The sequence below is a fragment of the Thalassophryne amazonica genome, chromosome 8 (assembly GCF_902500255.1).
Source record: "Thalassophryne amazonica chromosome 8, fThaAma1.1, whole genome shotgun sequence".
Lineage (NCBI taxonomy): Eukaryota > Metazoa > Chordata > Actinopteri > Batrachoidiformes > Batrachoididae > Thalassophryne > Thalassophryne amazonica.
The window spans coordinates 46,102,418-46,121,689 of NC_047110.1; the positions used below are offsets into that span (position 1 = coordinate 46,102,418).

At 40.9% G+C, this 19,272-nt stretch overlaps 1 protein-coding gene across 3 annotated transcripts in view; it reads right to left on the reverse strand.

Moving 5' to 3' along the window:
- The window catches only part of LOC117515519 (PDZ domain-containing RING finger protein 4-like), a 640,352-nt gene that overhangs the window by 41,912 nt on the left and 579,168 nt on the right, over positions 1-19,272 (reverse strand). For all 3 annotated transcript variants that reach the window (XM_034176100.1, XM_034176101.1, XM_034176102.1), the window contains exon 4: positions 4,953-5,051. In XM_034176100.1, coding sequence (XP_034031991.1) covers positions 4,953-5,051 — 99 coding nt within the window. The remainder of the gene's footprint in view (positions 1-4,952; positions 5,052-19,272) is intronic.

Consider the following 19,272-nt stretch of genomic DNA (forward strand, 5'->3'; position numbering starts at 1 on the left):
AATAACCATGAAAAACCCCAACGGTCAAAACGACCCCCTATGAGCAAGCACTTGGCCACAGTGGGAAGGAAAAACTCCCTTTTGACAGGAAGAAACCTCCAGCAGAACCAGGCTCAGGGAGGGGCAGTCTTCTGCTGAGACTGGTTGGGGCTGAGGGAAAGAACCAGGAAAAAGACATGCCGAGAAGGGGGGCAGAGATCGATCACTAATGATTAAATGCAGAGTGATGCATACGGAGCAAAAAAAGAAAGAAACAGTGCATCATGGGAACCCCCCACAGTCTACGTCTAAAGCAACATAACCAAGGTATGGTCCAGGGTCACCCGATCCAGCCCTAACTATAAGCCTTAGCGAAAAGGAAAGTTTTAAGCCTAATCTTAAAAGTAGAGAGGGTATCTGTCTCCCTGATCTGAATTGGGAGCTGGTTCCACAGGAGAGGAGCCTGAAAGCTGAAGGCTCTGCCTCCCATTCTACTCTTACAAACCCTAGGAACCACAAGTAAGCCCGCAGTCTGAGAGCGAAGCGCTCTAATGGGGTAATATGGTACTACGAGGTCCCTAAGATAAGATGGGACCTGATTATTCAAAACCTTATAAGTAAGAAGAAGAATTTTAAATTCTATTCTAGAATTAACAGGAAGCCAATGAAGAGAGGCCAACACGGGTGAGATATGCTCTCTCCTGCTAGTCCCCGTCAGTACTCTAGCTGCAGCATTCTGAACCAACTGAAGGCTTTTTAGGGAACTTTTAGGACAACCTGATAATAATGAATTACAATAGTCCAGCCTAGAGGAAATAAATGCATGAATTAGTTTTTCAGCATCACTCTGAGACAAGACCTTTCTGATTTTAGAGATATTGCGTAAATGCAAAAAGGCAGTCCTACATATTTGTTTAATATGCGCTTTGAATGACATATCCTGATCAAAAATAACTCCAAGATTTCTCACAGTATTACTAGAGATCAGGGAAATGCCATCCAGAGTAACGATCTGGTTAGACACCATGCTTCTAAGATTTGTGGGGCCAAGTACAATAACTTCAGTTTTATCTGAGTTTAAAAGCAGGAAATTAGAGGTCATCCATGTTTTTATGTCTGTAAGACAATCCTGCAGTTTAGCTAATTGGTGTGTATCCTCTGGCTTCATGGATAGATAAAGCTGGGTATCATCTGCGTAACAATGAAAATTTAAGCAATACCGTCTAATAATACTGCCCAAGGGAAGCATGTATAAAGTGAATAAAATTGGTCCTAGCACAGAACCTTGTGGAACTCCATAATTAACTTTAGTCTGTGAAGAAGATTCCCCATTTACATGAACAAACTGTAATCTATTAGACAAATATGATTCAGACAGAACAATCGGAGAGAAAGAGTCTAACCAAATACCGGCATCACTGAAAGCAGCCAAAGATAACGATACATCTTTGGGATGGTTATGAGTAATTTTTTCTCTAATAGTCAAAATTTTGTTAGCAAAGAATGTCATGAAGTCATCACTAGTTAAAGTTAATGGAATACTCAGCTCAATAGAGCTCTGACTCTTTGCCAGCCTGGCTACAGTGCTGAAAAGAAACCTGGGGTTGTTCTTATTTTCTTCAATTAGTGATGAGTAGAAAGATGTCCTAGCTTCACGGAGGGCTTTCTTATAGAGCAACAAACTCTTTTTCCAGGCTAAGTGAAGATCTTCTAAATTAGTGAGACGCCATTTCCTCTCCAACTTACGGGTTATCTGCTTTAAGCTGCGAGTTTGTGAGTTATACCACGGAGTCAGACACTTCTGATTTAAAGCTCTCTTTTTCAGAGGAGCTACAGCATCCAAAGTTGTCTTCAATGAGGATGTAAAACTATTGACGAGATACTCTAGCTCCCTTACAGAGTTTAGGTAGCTACTCTGCTCTGTGTTGGTATATGACATTAGAGAACATAAAGAAGGAATCATATCCTTAAACCTAGTTACAGCGCTTTCTGAAAGACTTCTAGTGTAATGAAACTTATTCCCCACTGCAGGGTAGTCCATCAGGGTAAATGTAAATGTTATTAAAAAATGATCAGACAGAAGGGAGTTTTCAGGGAATACTGTTAAGTCTTCTATTTCCATACCATAAGTCAGAACAAGATCTAAAATATGATTAAAGTGGTGGGTGGACTCATTTACTTTTGAGCAAAGCCGATAGAGTCTAATAATAGATTAAATGCAGTGTTGAGGCTGTCATTCTCAGCATCTGTGTGGATGTTAAAATCGCCCACTATAATTATCTTATCTGAGCTAAGCACTAAGTCAGACAAAAGGTCTGAAAATTCACAGAGAAACTCACAGTAACGACCAGGTGGACGATAGATAATAACAAATAAAACTGGTTTTTGGGACTTCCAATTTGGATGGACAAGACTAAGAGACAAGCTTTCAAATGAATTAAAGCTCTGTCTAGGTTTTTGATTAATTAATAAGCTGGAATGGAAGATTGCTGCTAATCCTCCGCCCCGGCCCGTGCTACGAGCATTCTGACAGTTAGTGTGACTCGGGGGTGTTGACTCATTTAAACTAACATATTCATCCTGCTGTAACCAGGTTTCTGTAAGGCAGAATAAATCAATACGTTGATCAATTATTATATCATTTACCAACAGGGACTTAGAAGAAAGAGACCTAATGTTTAATAGACCACATTTAACTGTTTTAGTCTGTGGTGCAATTGAAGGTGCTATATTATTTTTTCTTTTTGAATTTTTATGCTTAAATAGATTTTTGCTAGTTATTGGTGGTCTGGGAGCAGGCACCGTCTCTACGGGGATGGGGTAATAAGGGGATGGCAGGGGGAGAGAAGCTGCAGAGAGGTGTATAAGACCACAGCTCTGCCTCCTGGTCCCAACGCTAGACAGTCACAGTTTGGAGGATCCAAAAAAATTGGCCAGATTTCTAGAAATGAGAGCTGCTCCCTCTAAAGTGGGATGGATGCCGTCTCTCCTAACAAGACCAGGTTTTCCCCAGAAGCTTTGCCAATTATCAATGAAGCCCAGCTCATTTTTTGGACACCACTCAGACAGCCAGCAATTCAAGGAGAACATGCGGCTAAACATGTCACTCCCGGTCTGATTGGGGAGGGGCCCAGAGAAAACAACAGAGTCCGACATTGTTTTTGCAAAGTTACACACCGATTTAATGTTAATTTTAGTGACCTCCGATTGGCGTAACCGAGTGTCATTACTGCCGACGTGAATTACAATCTTACCAAATTTACGCTTAGCCTTAGCCAGCAATTTCAAATGTCCTTCGATGTCTAAAATACGAAATGGATGAAATGGAGCAAAAAGGGGCGAGATAATCACGAAATTGGGGTAAAATGTAATGAATGGAGCAGAGTGAACCAGACTGACTCCAAATAAGTACTTTTATTTAATTGTTTGGCTTTTGTTTTTTTGTGAGATGCGCTCAGTACATGTAGTAGGGGCAGGTGCACCATCTGGCATTCAAGAGATGAAACTTCAGTCAATGGGTCAGTCTGCTCTATTTCATAACATTTTACCCCATTATGTTATTATCAGCAACCCTTTCGCCCCATTTCGCTAAAAATTTTTTTTTGTAAAAATTAAAGTACTTAATTGAATCATATTTGGAGTCAGTCTGCTTCATTTTACCCCCGTTTTGTTATTATCAGTCCCCATTTCACTCTTTTTCGCTTGAAAATAATGAAATAAAATTACTTAATTGAATCATATTAAATCATATTTGGAATCATTTTGGGTCAGTCTGCTCCATTTTGTTACATTTTACCCCATTTCATGATTATCAGGCGCCATTTCACCCCATTTCGCTCCACTTCATCCATTTTATATTTTAGTATAGCCGCAAATCATTTTTCATTCATTAAATGTGTTCCCTGTCAGCTGATGTCTGGCGAGTCCATCGGAGAGTTGTATACATGCTCAAAACTTTGAGCGGACATCACGCAGAGAACTTTCCTGATGGTTGCCAGGGGCAACTATCTGAGGTTTTCCAAGGTATAATCATAAAAGTGACAACTGGGCTTTAACAGGAAAAAAAAAAACAGCATGTCTCAAATGTTTGCAAGATTGAAGGTTGAAAAGTCAAACTGTGTGAAGAAAACAAATGACCAAGAAAATCAGTGCACATTAATTTAAGCCCATTTATTCAATGTCTCTTAAGCCCCAGTCACAAGCTACCGTGCGTTTTTTTTTCGCCGTACGTTTTCTGCGGATGCCACGGCCACTACGTTTTTGTGAAAACGTATGGAGGCAGTAGCAAGAGGAGGGAGGGAGTACGTTCAACGCACGTCTCTAGGAGTGTAACGATAAAAAGAGATGACAGTAATGCAGTGTGTGTGTGTGTGTGTGTGTGTGTTGGGGGGGGGGTGTCGCTTTTATTTTTTTATGAGCGGGACCGGAGCGGCAGGTGTTTTTCGGCGTTGGCGATGCATGAGCATGTCCAGCCTGCAGCGGTCAGTTGTACGAGTGTTTACTTGCCTCGAAAAGTTACAGCTAGTTAACAGACTGAAGCTGTGGAGTGTGTGTTGCTGACGTTTGGAAATAAAGTCCAAGTTCAAGTGAGAAGCTGCATTGTGCATGCAAGTCTGTCGGCCTCCAAATCTGTACTGCCTACGTACGGATTTGGTTAATTCAATAGTAATTGAATGAAAATGTGCTGCTTTGAATCCGTACTGAGGCAGTACTCACAACGTGCGTCATCTGTACTGCTGGTGAATCCGCAGCCTGACCGCAGCGAAAGTTCTGCATGCACTAAAACATCTACGGCGTGTCTGCGTGTGTCTGCGTACTCCTAAATTCGTACTGAGGCAGTACTGACGAAGTACGGATCTCCAAATTTAGCCCACGTTTTTGCAAGTAGACTGCACGCACGTGCAAGTACGGCGGGTTGTGACCACGGCTTAACTTTCATATTTGTATGATTTTTGTCTGGTGCCAATTCTCACCTCACTGACAAAGATGGCAACATCATCTTCCTCGTCTGTCCTGTAGCACAGAGTTAGCCCCAACTTCTCCTGGCTGTTAAGTCGACACAGTTCCACCTCCTGTGTGGTCACAACACAAAGAAAACATAAAAATTCACAAGATGCAAGTTTCTGTCAAATAGTAAAATAACAAAAATAATAATAATTTCAACTTGAATGTTAATATTTTATTACAGTTTTAATACAGGATTTTTATTATTCCATTAATCTTGATCCACACACATTCTGCAAACCAGAGGAGTGACCACAAAAAACATGTACTGTTACAAATAAATCCAAAAATATCATAAAATATAATAGAGACTCCACATAAAGGTAATGCACAGTGTGAGCGTGAATGCAAAACAATGGCTACAGGCATATGATGGGTTTGCTCCACTTTAAGATCAAAAACTGTTTTTCTACTTTCAGCACAAAAGTTGTTTTTGAGATGCTTACTGAATTTGGATTGCCAACTCTCATCCGAGGTTTTTATGTTTGAAAGTGTTTGATGATGAAAGATGTTCTCGGCTCGCACAGCCTGATCAGAGGAGCTTTTGATAAATGTCAGAGGACCTCAAGTGTTTTCCTGCCAAGCTGCTGCTACGCTGTAGAATATTAGACTATAAATAAAGTATAATTATGCTAATACTACGTAACACATATTCCCTGCACCGCTCAAGTATTCCACATTGTCCCTTGGGGAGAGATGAACAAAGTATTGACTTACAAATCAGTGGCCATCAAATTTCCCACAAGTCTACTGGAACACGTCGTAGTACCCTGGTGTCTACATGAATTCTTCATTTACGCTCGTAAATACAAACCCAAATAGCAAGTGTGATGTGATTAATCACAACTACAGTCGTGAGCAACACAACACCCCTCATCTAAAATCAAAATATGCAGTACATTAAGCACATCTTGTCCTCATGTTTTTTTAGAACCACAATTTCCATTCTTTATGACTAAGTCACTATTTACAGTTCCCGCAACAGCCAAATACCAAAGAGTCCCGTACTGCATGTCCAAATGTTGAAACATATCGAGGATGTTGGAGGGAATCAAGTGTGAAATGACCTTGGCTCCCGAGGTCTTCATTAGAGCAGAAACATGGCGAATCTGAGCAGCAGGAGCAAAGTGGTTGAGTGGCCAGGAGGATGGTGGGGGCAGACCAAAATGAGGCGGGGGCGTGGGCACACTGGGGCTCAGAGTGGTTTCCTGCAGAAACTAAGAGATTCATTTCCTCTGTGACAAGTGTGGGTTGGCTGGTTACATGTCAGATGTGGCAGCGCTGTGAGAAGGGGCTTTGTGTGTGTGTGTGTGTGTGTGTGTGTGTGTGTGTGTGTGTGTGTGTGTGTGTGTGTGTGTGTGTGTGTGTGTGTGTGTGTGTGTGTGTGCGTGTGTGTGGTGGGGAGGGTAGGGGGTGTGTCAAACCATGAGATGAGATGGAGGGGGAAAAAATCCAAGAATGCTGTCAGAGAACCACCGCCTGGTGCTTGTGGGTACTCCTCCTAAGCTGTTTATGAGCTCAGTCACCATTTCGCTCTTTTTCTCGTTGTCTTCAGATCATCTATGCCATCATTTTTGCCTGCTGTTTGATTTGATGGAGTTGTGTCGAAAGCTTGTGAATAACATTTCCATAAAAACTGCACTGATTTTATTGAAGCCATAACTGATGTTTACAAGTTCCTATTTTGATTATAGAAATCCATGTTGATATGACAGGGGTTTGAGTGTTAGCTTTCCAGCATAAGTCATGCAATATATAACTTTTTAAAATGGCTCATAATGAGTGCAAATGCTGTTCATCTGCACTGTTCACAGGAACAATGAAATAAAAAAAAAGCACCACAAGGAATTGTCAAACTTGCAGACAGAAATGTTGCGGTTAACTGTCATCAATTGACAAACTGTCAAACCAACCAACCAACCAACCTTCCTACTTTCTGATCTGTCTGTTGTTTATGCCAAAATATGATGCTACCATCTAATTGTTGCATCATAAATTCACACTCATCAGACCAGACAATGTTTTGTTCCATTGCTCAGTTTAGGTGCACCTGTGCCCACTGCAGTATCAATTTCCAGTTCTTATACAACTCTGTGGTCTTCTGCTGCCGATTGAGTGTTTACTTAGGGAGACTAAGGTGAGGAGTATCATTTGCATTGTGCGGCAGCGTCAGCCTCAACATTTTGGTCATGCGGCGCATTTCTCTTTGGATGATCCAGCATGTAGGTGCCTGAGTTCTGAGGACCCCAGTGGCTGGAGAAGGCCAAGAAAATGTCCACATTTCACCTGGCTGCAGCAAACAGATGTCTATTTCAGACATGTGGAAATGGACTGGTTGTCCACCCAAGAACCGTCAGTTTTGTGTTGTGAATGCGACAAAGGGCAGCACCAGCGCATGCTCCCAGACTTGATGTGACTTATTTCCTCAGTAATTGTGGACTAAATGGACCTGCAGTCATCAACCGACAGACAACATCAACAGACAACTGCTAAAATTGCTAATACAACTTACATACAAAATTAAATAACATAAAAATTACACTTGACAGAAATATTGGAGTCCAGACCTACTAGATCAGGGATGGACAATCATATGCCATGAAGGGCCAAGACACTGTAGGGTTCCCTTTCTACCAATCACCTCAGCAGGTGATTTCATTGATGATCAGGCATTTATTTTCAGGGGAGAAGCTCATCAGCAAACCCACTTGCTGAGGTGACTGGTTGCAAGGAAAGCCTGCACTGTCTTGGCTCTCATTGCCCGCCCCTGTAAAAGATGATACACTGAGGCAGTTAACCCCACAGCAATATTATTTGATAGAGTTGTAAATATTTGTAATAAGATGGGTAGAAAGGACAAAAGACAAATGCAGACACATCTAGAAACCTCTGATTGGAGCTCTGAGAAAGAACTTGGCTCAATGGCAGACAGCTGTAACTCATGCCCCAAATTATGCATAGCTTTATAACTTAAAATGTCTTAAAGCTCTGTGGTCCATGGACACTCTGGGGCACCCAGGTCATATTTCTATTACTAACGCAGTAAAAGAATGTCACAGAGACTGTTCGACCACTTCCTGAAATGGCAATTTATGAGTTGTTGTTTCTATCTTCTTTGAAGACAACCCTTCACTTACGCCCAATTCTAGAAACCAAAGAAAATCATATGGTCTTGTGACATCAAGGTCCAGTCTCTCCATAAAAGGGGCTGAAGAGTGCCTCAGTCTAGGATGCACAAAAATGCCCAAAAATTTAAAAGGAACTTACCAACCAGAATGACAAATAATTCATTTTTATTCACCAAACTTATTTTTTCCCAACGTAAACAAAAGAAGTGTGTGAGCTGTCATTTGGTGGGGAAGAGCAAATTTTTTTCCTGCCTGTAGAGCACATCAGTTCACTAGCAGTCAGCCTTAGAGTGAACACGGGTACTGAGCACCTGTTGGATTCTCATTTGCTATAAAATGACAGAACAACTTGAGCAAAGGTACGGCATCAAATTTAGTCAAAAGCTCAGTTATATCTAAGTGGAAACCATTTGCAAGATTCGGCAGGCTTTTGGTGATGATGCCATAAGCACATTCCAAAAGAGCATTTCCAGAAAGACTTCCAACACTGGCAGAACCACTGAGAAAAGTGTGTGCAGTTCCAAGGAGACTACTTTGAAGGGAATTAGGATTCCAAATCCCAGGTGACTAATTGTAGTTTTCACGGCAGAGGTTGGATACTTTTTTAATGCACCTTGTATATACATAGACATGCATTTGGTTGAAATATGTGGATAATTCTATATTTTCTGCAGTCTCTAAAAGAGAATGAATATTTACTTGAACATTGTTCATATATTCTAGTTCTCTTTCACTGTCTTCATCATCAGAGGAGTAATCAGTCATCCTCACCTGAGCCGCAATGTCCATCTGAATCATCTGTACATTCTCCCTGGCTGTCTTCCAATAGCTCCACAGGACTACTGCTTCAGTTGTGGAGATATTTGTGCTTAAGTTTAAGTAACATGGAAGGCTATTTTTAGTTTTCCTTTTGGAAAACAGCAGTTTTGGCCCCAGTATGGTGTGATTTGCCAACTTACATTTCAGTTTTCCACCTCGGTACTTGTGGTTTGAAACCTGAGTTTCATCCAACTTTGAAACACACATTTGAAGTAGTGAAGTCAGCAGAACTACATTCAATCCTGTGACAATAGTTTCCTTTACATACTGAACAACATGCTGGAAGGAATTTTATGTGTTGCTTCTGGAGCAGATTGAGTTGCTTTGTCACAGTCACTTGTTCTCCATTATTGTGGGTCTACGTTATACTGCCGCCGACATTTTCCATGGCATTTGGCCTCACAGGCAAATAAATCATATCCTCAGATTCGGAGCAGTAGTTTTTCATCTTTTTTCTTTTCAGATACTTTTGCGATCCATCACACTCAAATTTACAAGTTCCTTGGGGTGTACAACAACAACTCTCCACTACATAAGTTCTCCCTTCAACATGAAAATAAATGCAGTCAGGAGCAAATATAACATGGTCCTTATTCTTGATTCATTCTGGACATTCTTGGCTGGATAATTTTGCTCTTGTAACTGTGGCAGTTAATCAATGGTTTGTTGTGACCCTCTAGTAGCCAGTCTTGTATAAAGTACCTCAAAAAGATACTTGAGTGAAAGTACAAGTACCTTACCATAAAATTACTTTGGTAAAAGTTAAAGTCTCCTTTAAAATATTACTTGAGTAAAAGTCTTAAAGTATCTGACATTTACTGTACTTAAGTATCAAAAGTAAATTTTTCATATAAAATGTACTTTAAGTAAAAATACTGAGTAAAAGTAAAATCCAAAATGAGTGGAGAGTGAAAGAAAAACATGAAAAGAAAGTCAGTGTGGAGAAGCCAGGAGGGGGCCTCAGCCCCTATAAAAAGCTGGATCCGCCTCTGGCGGAGCCTTTGGTGTTGGTGACGGATGAGTGTGCAACAGGTGGATGTAAATAAAGCTGTCGTTCATTTTTTTGGAAGGCAACAGCCAGGCTCGTGCTAGCTGCACAATTGTGCCAAATTTAAGGAAAAGTTAAAAAAACAAAAAACAAAAAACAATGCAAGCATCACCACCACCAACCACTGCAAAGCAACTAAATGCGGTGGTCTCTGTGCTCTCGAAACCAAAACGTGGTGCCACTTTTACGCAGCACTTCTTCACAAAGCATTTCATATAACACAAGAGCAATCAGAGATTTCTGACATCCATCAATCCGGATCCAGAGCACCTCCAAAATTCAGTGTAGTCTTCCATGCCCTAATATCTATCTGTGTTGCGAATTTGGTCACAATCCCTGAAGTAATTTTGAAGTAATCCTTCAAAGCCTATATTAAAGGGAACTCTTGGATTTGGCTCTGGATCACCTCTAAAATTCAGTGGAGTCTTCCATGGCCTAATATGTATCTGTGTTGAAAATCTCATCAAAATTCATGCAATAGTTTTTACGTAATCCTGCTAACAGTAATCCTTCAAAGCCTATATAAAGTAAAACTTGAACCAGAATCCGGATCCAGATCACCTCCAAAATTTAATGGGTTCTTCCATGGCCTAATATGTATCTGTGGTGAAAATTTCATCAAAAACTTTTGGCAGACGTACTCAATAAAACAAAACAGCCATGCTGGCCAGTTTTGTTGGTACTGACATTTTACCCTTAAATGTGCGTTAAATCCGATCGTGCGCTGCACTCCAGTGTGTGTGTGTGTGTCTGTGTGTGTGTGCGTGTGTGTGCGCGCGCATTTGGAGTCCAAAGTGCAAATGGTTTTCACCCGCCACAGTCTCCTCTTCCTCAGTGGGGGTGCAGATTCAGCCTGTCATTGTTCGCTGTCACTGAGACAGATGATGACTGGAGTGCAGTTTTAAGCAGAAATGAGGTTTTAATCCGTGAACCGCGGCTAATGATGCATGCGCAGATGCAAAAAGCAGACAGATTTTTAGAGGGGACCATTCGACCGGCGCCACTGGCACGACCGGTGAGTATGCTTTTACGTTTAACGAGCCAGGCTGAAGGGTTTGTGCTGAAACTCCCTCATAATGCCCGGGAATTAGTCATTTTTGTGCACGATGTCCCCGGACGTGGTCAAATCCCGCAATATCATACAGAGGTTCAAACACTGACTGCGCTACCCTATTATTTTTCCATCTGGATCCTTAATCCCCTAGTTGCTCCCGGTGTGTAGTGAGCACCTTGTACGGCAGCACCCTGACTTCAGGGTGAATGTGAGGCATTATTGTAAAGCATTATTGTATTGTGAACGTCTGATGCAGATGGAAAAGCGCTATATAAATGCAGTCCATTTACCATTTATCTGGAATTGACCCAACCAATTTCTAACACCAAAACAGTTCATTCACACCAATAAAGCCACATTTTCAAGAAAGATAAAACAAACAAACAAACAAAACAACATTTCATTCTTTCAACTCTAGAGCCAAAATGTATCTTTGCAGTGTTCTAGGCAAGTATATGGCCCACATTCAGAAAGCTGATTGTACTGAAGGAAATAACGCTTGCAAATTTGAACATATTATGCTTCTAGCAGTTCATTGTTACAGCTCTTACTCTCTCACCAGTGGCACTGTGACACAGAGTGACACGGACTCGCCCATTTATCAAAAAATATTGGTCAGTGCTCACTATGGGCCTCATGTATCAACGTTGCGTACGGCGATATTTGAGCGTATATGGGGTGTACGCCAAAACGGCTGCGCTACTTAGCATTTATCAATGTGGTCGTTGGCGTACGCTGCTCTGAAAATATACACCAGGTCGAGAGGTGGCGTAAATTATACACCAAAATGAACCAGCGCTGGAATCCACATAAAAATGAAGATGATCAACATGATAAACAGTGCCATTATATAAATCAATGCATATGTTACATAAATAACACTTTCCTGATTATACTACATAATAATTAATACAAATCCCGCTTTTGCGGGATTGTTATGGAGCACGATCCGTGGTCACAGCGCTGACTGCAAAGACAGCGCTGCACGCCCTTTTCTCCAGACTTCGAGCCTGGAGCCAGAGCAGCGCTGAGCTTAACTTCATGTGGTGTGATCGTTTTAGACCAGGGGTGGGCAATCATGTGCCATAAAGGGCCGAGACACTGCAGGTTTTCCGTGCAACCAGTCACCTCAGCAGGTGATTTCATTAATGATCAGGTGTCTCAGCAGGTGATTTCATTGACAACCAGGTGTTTATGTTCAGAGGAGAAGCTCATCAGCAACCCACCTGCTGAGGTGAATGGTTGCATGGAAAACCTGCAGTGTCTCGGCCCTCGATGCCCACCCCTGTTTTAGACAATGAAATTGATAATAACAACTGTAGTGTTGTCATTCCCTTAATTCGCCCGTGCTGCAATCAGGTTTTGTCGTCTCCATTCGGTTGTCACAATAAAATAAATACAGAAATACATATAAAAAATAAAGAAATCTGACAGATTAGGTGTGTCTTATTAATTGAGCGAGCAAATATCCACGTCAAGAATTATTGACATGTGAAAAGAGAATACAGTGGTCCCTCGCTATAATGCCGTTCACCTGTCGTGGCCTCGGAGTCTCGCGGAGTTTTTAGTCCAATTTTGCATGTCTTTTTTTTACAGTGTTCTGTGTTCTGCGTATCTGTTTATAAGAATCTTGTCACCCAGAAGAAAAAAGAGCGCCAACAACTACTCATAACTGTGTTTGTCACTCGGAAACAAACACCTGCAGCCAGGTGTGAGTGGAAAAAGGCGCGGCGTCAGGACGCAGAGGAGCGATCTGTGAAATACTGGTCAGTCACTATTAATAATTTCTTATGTGTCCGACCTCGTTTGTTGATCGTTAAAATTAATTCATTAGTTCTAAATGCCATCATAATTATTTATAGGAAAACATTCTATTTTTATTTCTCAAACAACTGTTTGGGCCTGAAACAGTTTGGTATTATTTTCCTACTAAGGTTTGAACTTTGAGAGTGTTTACACATGAGAGAAAAGTGAGAAAATGTTCATGCCTGATTGAGAAAGTGTATAAACTGTGTTGTGAGGGGTTTTACAGCTTTGAAACGTCTATAATAATTGTACAAAATAACGCTGCCTAACGTCGCGGTTTCGCGTATTTCGGGCTATTTTTTAGAACGTAACTCCAGCAATTAATGAGGGACCACTGTAACACTTTTATATACTACAAAACAACTGATACGATGGCCGCTTTTGACGCTCTATTGGCACGCGTCGTGATTGGTGAAGTTCTTTTTCATTGCCGTTTTCCCGGCTTCCATGTCATAAAATGAGGGTGTGTCTGAAGCGGAGTCTGAATATTTATGGGCGTGTTTATTATAATTACGGTCATTTCCACCCGCCGCATTTATCAAGATCACGTCAGGCGTACGCCAGAAATGGGCAGGTGCGCACTGCTTGATACATGTCACGGCGACTTTGGTGTATTTCAAGTTTACACCGTAAATTTACGCCACAAGTGCGCAACATTGATACATGAGGCCCTATGTGAGCATAAATGTAACAGTGTGTGATATATTTTTGGTGAGATGACAGTAATAAGCCCATGTTCAGTGTTGTTTGAGACATACTTGAGTGCTTTCTGGATATTACTCACGTTACATATAAATATTTAAAAATTAAATATTCCTTGTTCTCACTTCCAACTCACTTGTTTTTATGCTATGAAAAATGAATTAATTTCGACAAAGTGATGAAAGAAAGCCTGATTTGGTCACATGGGGATGAAAACACAACTCATCTAATCATGATGGTGTAATGAGGGTTCACAAGAGGCCGCTGTGATAAGGCAGAACATGTCTGCATTGATTTTTTGCTTGTGGCCACCATCAAAACAAGTACATACATAAAGTAGTGTAAAATGTTTCTTTGACTGCCACTGACCAAAATAGCGGGGGCAACAGCTCCAGCAGGGGACCCCAGACTTCCCTTTCCCGTGCCAAGTTGGTTTTTATTTCTTCCACATGAGCGGCGCCATGTGGTGCACATGGCACCGTTCCTGCTTGACGGACACCGGCGCATGCACGAACTCTTGCACCGGGTTCATGCATGCCTGCCCATCAGCACAATGTTTCGTGTGCGATGTTTCGTGTGCTAATTTTGAACTGTTTCATGCTGTTTCGCTGTTTTCGTCCAAGCACCGTCCAAACTTTGCACTATATGTGAAGGGGCCATAATGACAAATAATTCTCATCTGTAAAATGGGTCTCTTCTCTTGGCAATCTTTAAAAAACAGCCAATTCGAGAAGCCAAGAATGTTACATGTGCAGCTCAGTGCTCCTCCTCCTATCAGCAGACTGACAATGTCCATTGTGTGTGAAACTTTGCTGCAGAAAGTTCCTCATTTTTAATGACAGAACATGGAAAGAAATGCTTATATTCTCATCAAACATAAGAATAGTCTTTTCAATGAGTATAAAGCACTTTTAATTTTTATTTGGCCTTTTACAAAAGGAGTTAAATGTGGAGAAACATGTAGTGGGATTATTTTTCCAAGTGGATATAGATCTCAGCTGTGGACTCCCCTTGAAACGTCAGGGTTTTAATAATACAATAACATGCTTTTGGAGGGCGACTGGGCGTGGACAGAGGGACTCAGAAAATGCATACCGCATGACAACAGCATGTTATTTGCATTATTATCACTTACTGAGATACACAACACGTAACGCGTACATAAAAAGTTGGCTCACTTTAACTATTGTCATGTCAGCTGGCACGTGCTGCTTTCCAAATTCGGCAGTGCATTCTCATCAAGCTGGCTGTTTTGGCTGCTGTTCATTGTCGTACTATCCATGAGAAAATCATCTGGAATATCCATACTGGGACCAACACACACTTCTCGCCTTTTTATCTTTTCCTCTGCGGACCGTTTTTTTTTTTCCTCTGCAGACAGTTCTTGGGCTGCTCCCGCGCTATGACGTCATTTGTTGGCGCACAGCGGGCGGGTATAGCCAGGTACCATCGATGTAAATCTATGCTACCGGCCTAGCAACGCCTCGGTAAAGTGATAATAATGACTGATATCCAAGGATTTAGAAGAAAGATGGCATCCGGCTGATTTACAGTTCAAATATATTCTGTCTAATGTTCTGAATGTCACAAAAACAAGCAACAACTTTTTTCTCAGAGCGCGTGTTTGTTTCTGTGTTTGAAAGCAGAAGACTAATGTAGTATCATCACTTTTGTCAAAGTGATTAATAATCCCTCTGCATTAGGTATTTCTGATATAAAAGTGAACATTAGTGATGCATATGAACAGTGAACAAATGTAATGTAAATGGAATGAATGAATGAACAAAAGCAGGAAGCTTGTTATGTTGTATAAGTCATTTTGTGCAATTTTATCAAAATCATTCAAAAATTTTGGTAAAATACAGTGACTGGCATAGCATTTTCACTCAGTATGTGAAATTGCTTATTTTCCTTTTGTTATATGCTGATGTACAGTACTTAATATATTACACTACTTTTGTGACCCAAAGATTTTGGTAAATGTCATGCTTTGCCCTGGCTCAGGTTTTAGGTCTTAGCCCTTGGTGTATTTCTTTTGTGATTTTTCTGGTTTTACTTTTCATTAGTTCATACTTTATCAAGTTAATCTCAATTTGGTTCTGTTTATTCTTTTGCTTTGTTTATTATTTAGTCACTGGTATCATTCAGCACCACATCATTTAGGTTTCAGTCATTCAGTTATTCATTGCTTTTTCTTGTGTTACACTTTCATCACTCGTTCATTCTTTGCTTATTATTTATTGTGTAGTTTGTTTTTGTATTTGTTCACTCATGGTGCTTTAAGTTTCGTTAGACTTAGTTTTATTCTGTTAATCACATTTGTTTGTATTATGCTTAGTCACAGGTTTTTATTATTTATCTTCAGTATTGCTCACTGAATTATGCACCCTTTGCCATTTTTTCCATTCTCGGTTTATCAGCTATCTTGTTTTATTAATTGCACAATTCCGTAGTCACCGGTTTTGTTTTGTTTCCATTTGCGTATAGTTTGTTCAGCGAGGTTGTGTTTTCATTATTTCTCATTTAGTTATCATCTGCTTATTTTTTGCAGTTCTCGTGGTCACGCTCTGTCAGGTCTTGTTAATATATTATTCGGTCCTTAGATTCCATTTTAGCTCTGCTCATAGTTCTCTGTTTCCCTCACTCCCATTCGAGTATGTTCCCACTCCTCATCACTGCACCTGCCATTGTGTCTTTGTCTCACACTTTGATTCTGTCTGGTTTGTGTTTTCATTCACTCCCGCTCTTGCATCTGCTCATGTGTCTTTGTCGCTTTCATAACTCCACTCTGTGCTTTCCTTCACTATCGTGCACTGTGCACAATCTTTGTCTTCCCTGGTCACGCCCTGTTCCAGAGACTTCCACACACCTGCTTCACATCACCCTGATTAGTTTGCTCCTTATTTAAACCTTCACAGTTCAACAGCTCACTGCCCGATTGTTGACTCTGTTCACTTTCTCGCCTCTCATTCTCGTCCTGTTTGCTTTTGTGTATTTTTTTACCTTGCTTGTGTTCTCCGATCTCCGCCTCGCCGTTACCTTGAACTCAGCCTGTTTTTTGACTCTGCCTCTGTCTGTCTGTTTTGTTCCCCGACGCTGTGTGTATGAACCCTGCCTGGTTTATGGACAGTCTCAGCCTGCACCATGTCTGCTACCTCTGACTGTAAGCTTGACCTCTTGTGTACTGAACCCCATGCCTGTGTAACAGATAAAGCCTTTTATCCATCAAAACTAACCATGCCTGTGAGTGTGCATTAGCCTCCACCTGTTACCTGTGTCAAACCACCTCACGCCCTGACAGTAAATCCATTATTAGCACTAAAAAGTTTGTCCACATGAATAAATGTGTACTTTCAATAAGGATTTGAATAATTTTTGAAACATGCAATTCATATTATTAGTTTATAACCAAATTATTTATCTATACATTGTTCCACACAAGCACGTGACACATATTCTGAAAGTTTCGATGTTACTGTACATTTTGATGATCATCATTATACCGCTAACATTTGCTAAATGCAGAGTGACAATGCTGAGAATATCTGAACCTCTGTACATTTTGATATGCAACATATGATCATTATACCGCTAACATTTGCTAAATGCAGAGTGACAATGCTGAGAATATCTGAACCTTTTGATATGCAACACTTGAGCATTATATACTAAAAGAAAATACTTTCAAAGAGCAATTACTGAAAGTAAAATAAAACTGAGAAAATATCCTTGGATTCTTGAGGGTTAAGACACTGTAAAGCCAAAGCTGAGTATTAAGGCGGCACAACGTTAGTCCAGTAAGTGTCCTTGGATGAGTTGCAAAGTGTGACTAAGCACTGACTGACTCTTCAGCAAAATACTTGACACACATTGCCAGCTTTGTCCCCACACAAATGTGCAATAAAGATGGAGAGAAAGTATACATCAGTATACAGTCCGTTGCATGCAAATTAGGTAGCATCAGATACAGAGTGCATGAAAATAAATTGTCTCCCCACTTGGTCTGAAAACTTTTGGAAGAAGTTGTGTTACCTTTTTATGTTTCCGTGCTGTGGAGGAACTTTTCCATAATTTAGATGCATGAAAGTCAAAATACAACCAGTTTGTTGGTAATAGGACACTTTCAATGTGGAACACTGCAGGTCTAAGAAAGGTGGACACTTGCTTTACTCTCACACAATGATATTTAATCACACTTCAAGGACAAGGGAGCTGCTGTTAGACTAAAAGCCTTCCTATTCACACATACTTCAATAAAACCCTCCAACCCTGCACACACCTTAGGCTTACACACAAACATATTGAACAAGGCAAAAACATTCCTGAAAAGAACGGTTTGAAGGAAAAGCGACACATTGATGCTTTGTTGTTTTATTTTTCTCAGCAGGCTTTACCTGAAGGAGAACTCAGATTTTTAATCGACTGTCTCAGAAGCGAAGATGGTTTCAAAAGCCTGCCAGATATGCAACAATATATTGAGGAAAATGAAGAATGGGGATGATTCATTGTTGCCTAATGGAACAAAGCCAACTGCAAACATTAGTCATTACAATATTAAAACTGCTGATTGAGCTACTACTGTCTTGGATGGTAAACATATTAAAACAGCAGATATTTCAAAGCAAATGAAGCAATCACAGAACTAACAGAGGCTCCAGTGATGTTCCATATCTTCAAAATTAAAATTATTAACCCCTGGCCAACGGAGAAAATATCAACAGGGGATACTATGGAGAGCACTGTCTGTCCTCCTGCTTAAACCAATAGAGAGCGCAATTATACCTCCATCACAGTGCAGGCCGGATGAGTCCGAATACTGTCCGAATGAAAATTCAGCCTCCATTTGGGCAAAGTCGAGGCACAATCAAAAACCTCTTACAGCATTATGCGTGCACTCAAACAGTCGGGCAAATTCTTGTGGCCAGCCCGAATGTTTAGCTGCTGTTTAAAACATTTGAGGTGCAGTTGAGATGGAAAAAGATTGAACGGCAGTTGAAGTGCAATCTGACCGCATTCTCAATATTCTCACAGTGTCAAAAGAGCATTTTAAACAGTGTGAACCTGCTCGAGAGACATTTGCCATGGTCAGACACGTCAAATCCTACTGCCATGTCCTGTTTGTGCCATGGATAAGCCATATGTGCACCTCCACTGAATCTTGTTCAGAGTGCAATGTCTGTGGCACACATTCATCTTGTGAACATTGCGCAATCAAACCAAAAGCAGTGTGTGTCACTTTGAGTCAAATGCGTCTCAGAGCGACGGAGCAACGTGCACATCTGAATGTGGTGTCATATCCATAATAAACTTTATATTATAGATATATTGTCATTCCCTCTAATGGGTTAGATCATGTATGCAAAATATTACGATCATCATAACTGTAACACGAGCAGATGCACATGGTGCATGTAGCGCCATTCAGCTGTGCACAGCGCAGCTGAACGGCATGTCACAGCTGTAATGCACGGTATGACATGTACATATCAAATTCTTAGGAGGAATAATGTTCCAACTGTATTGCCAAGCCATTACAATATAAATAAAATAGAAAATCACCTTTGGAACGGCTCCAGATACGTCTCCAGCGCAGGGCAAACCACAGCCAGGCTGCAGCCTGTGATGCAATCCCTGTCATCCTGGGAGTGCCATGAGATGGTTTACATCAGGCAAGTGCCGACGGCGCATGCCTCATCCACCATGAAATATATATCCCATATGATGCACTGTCC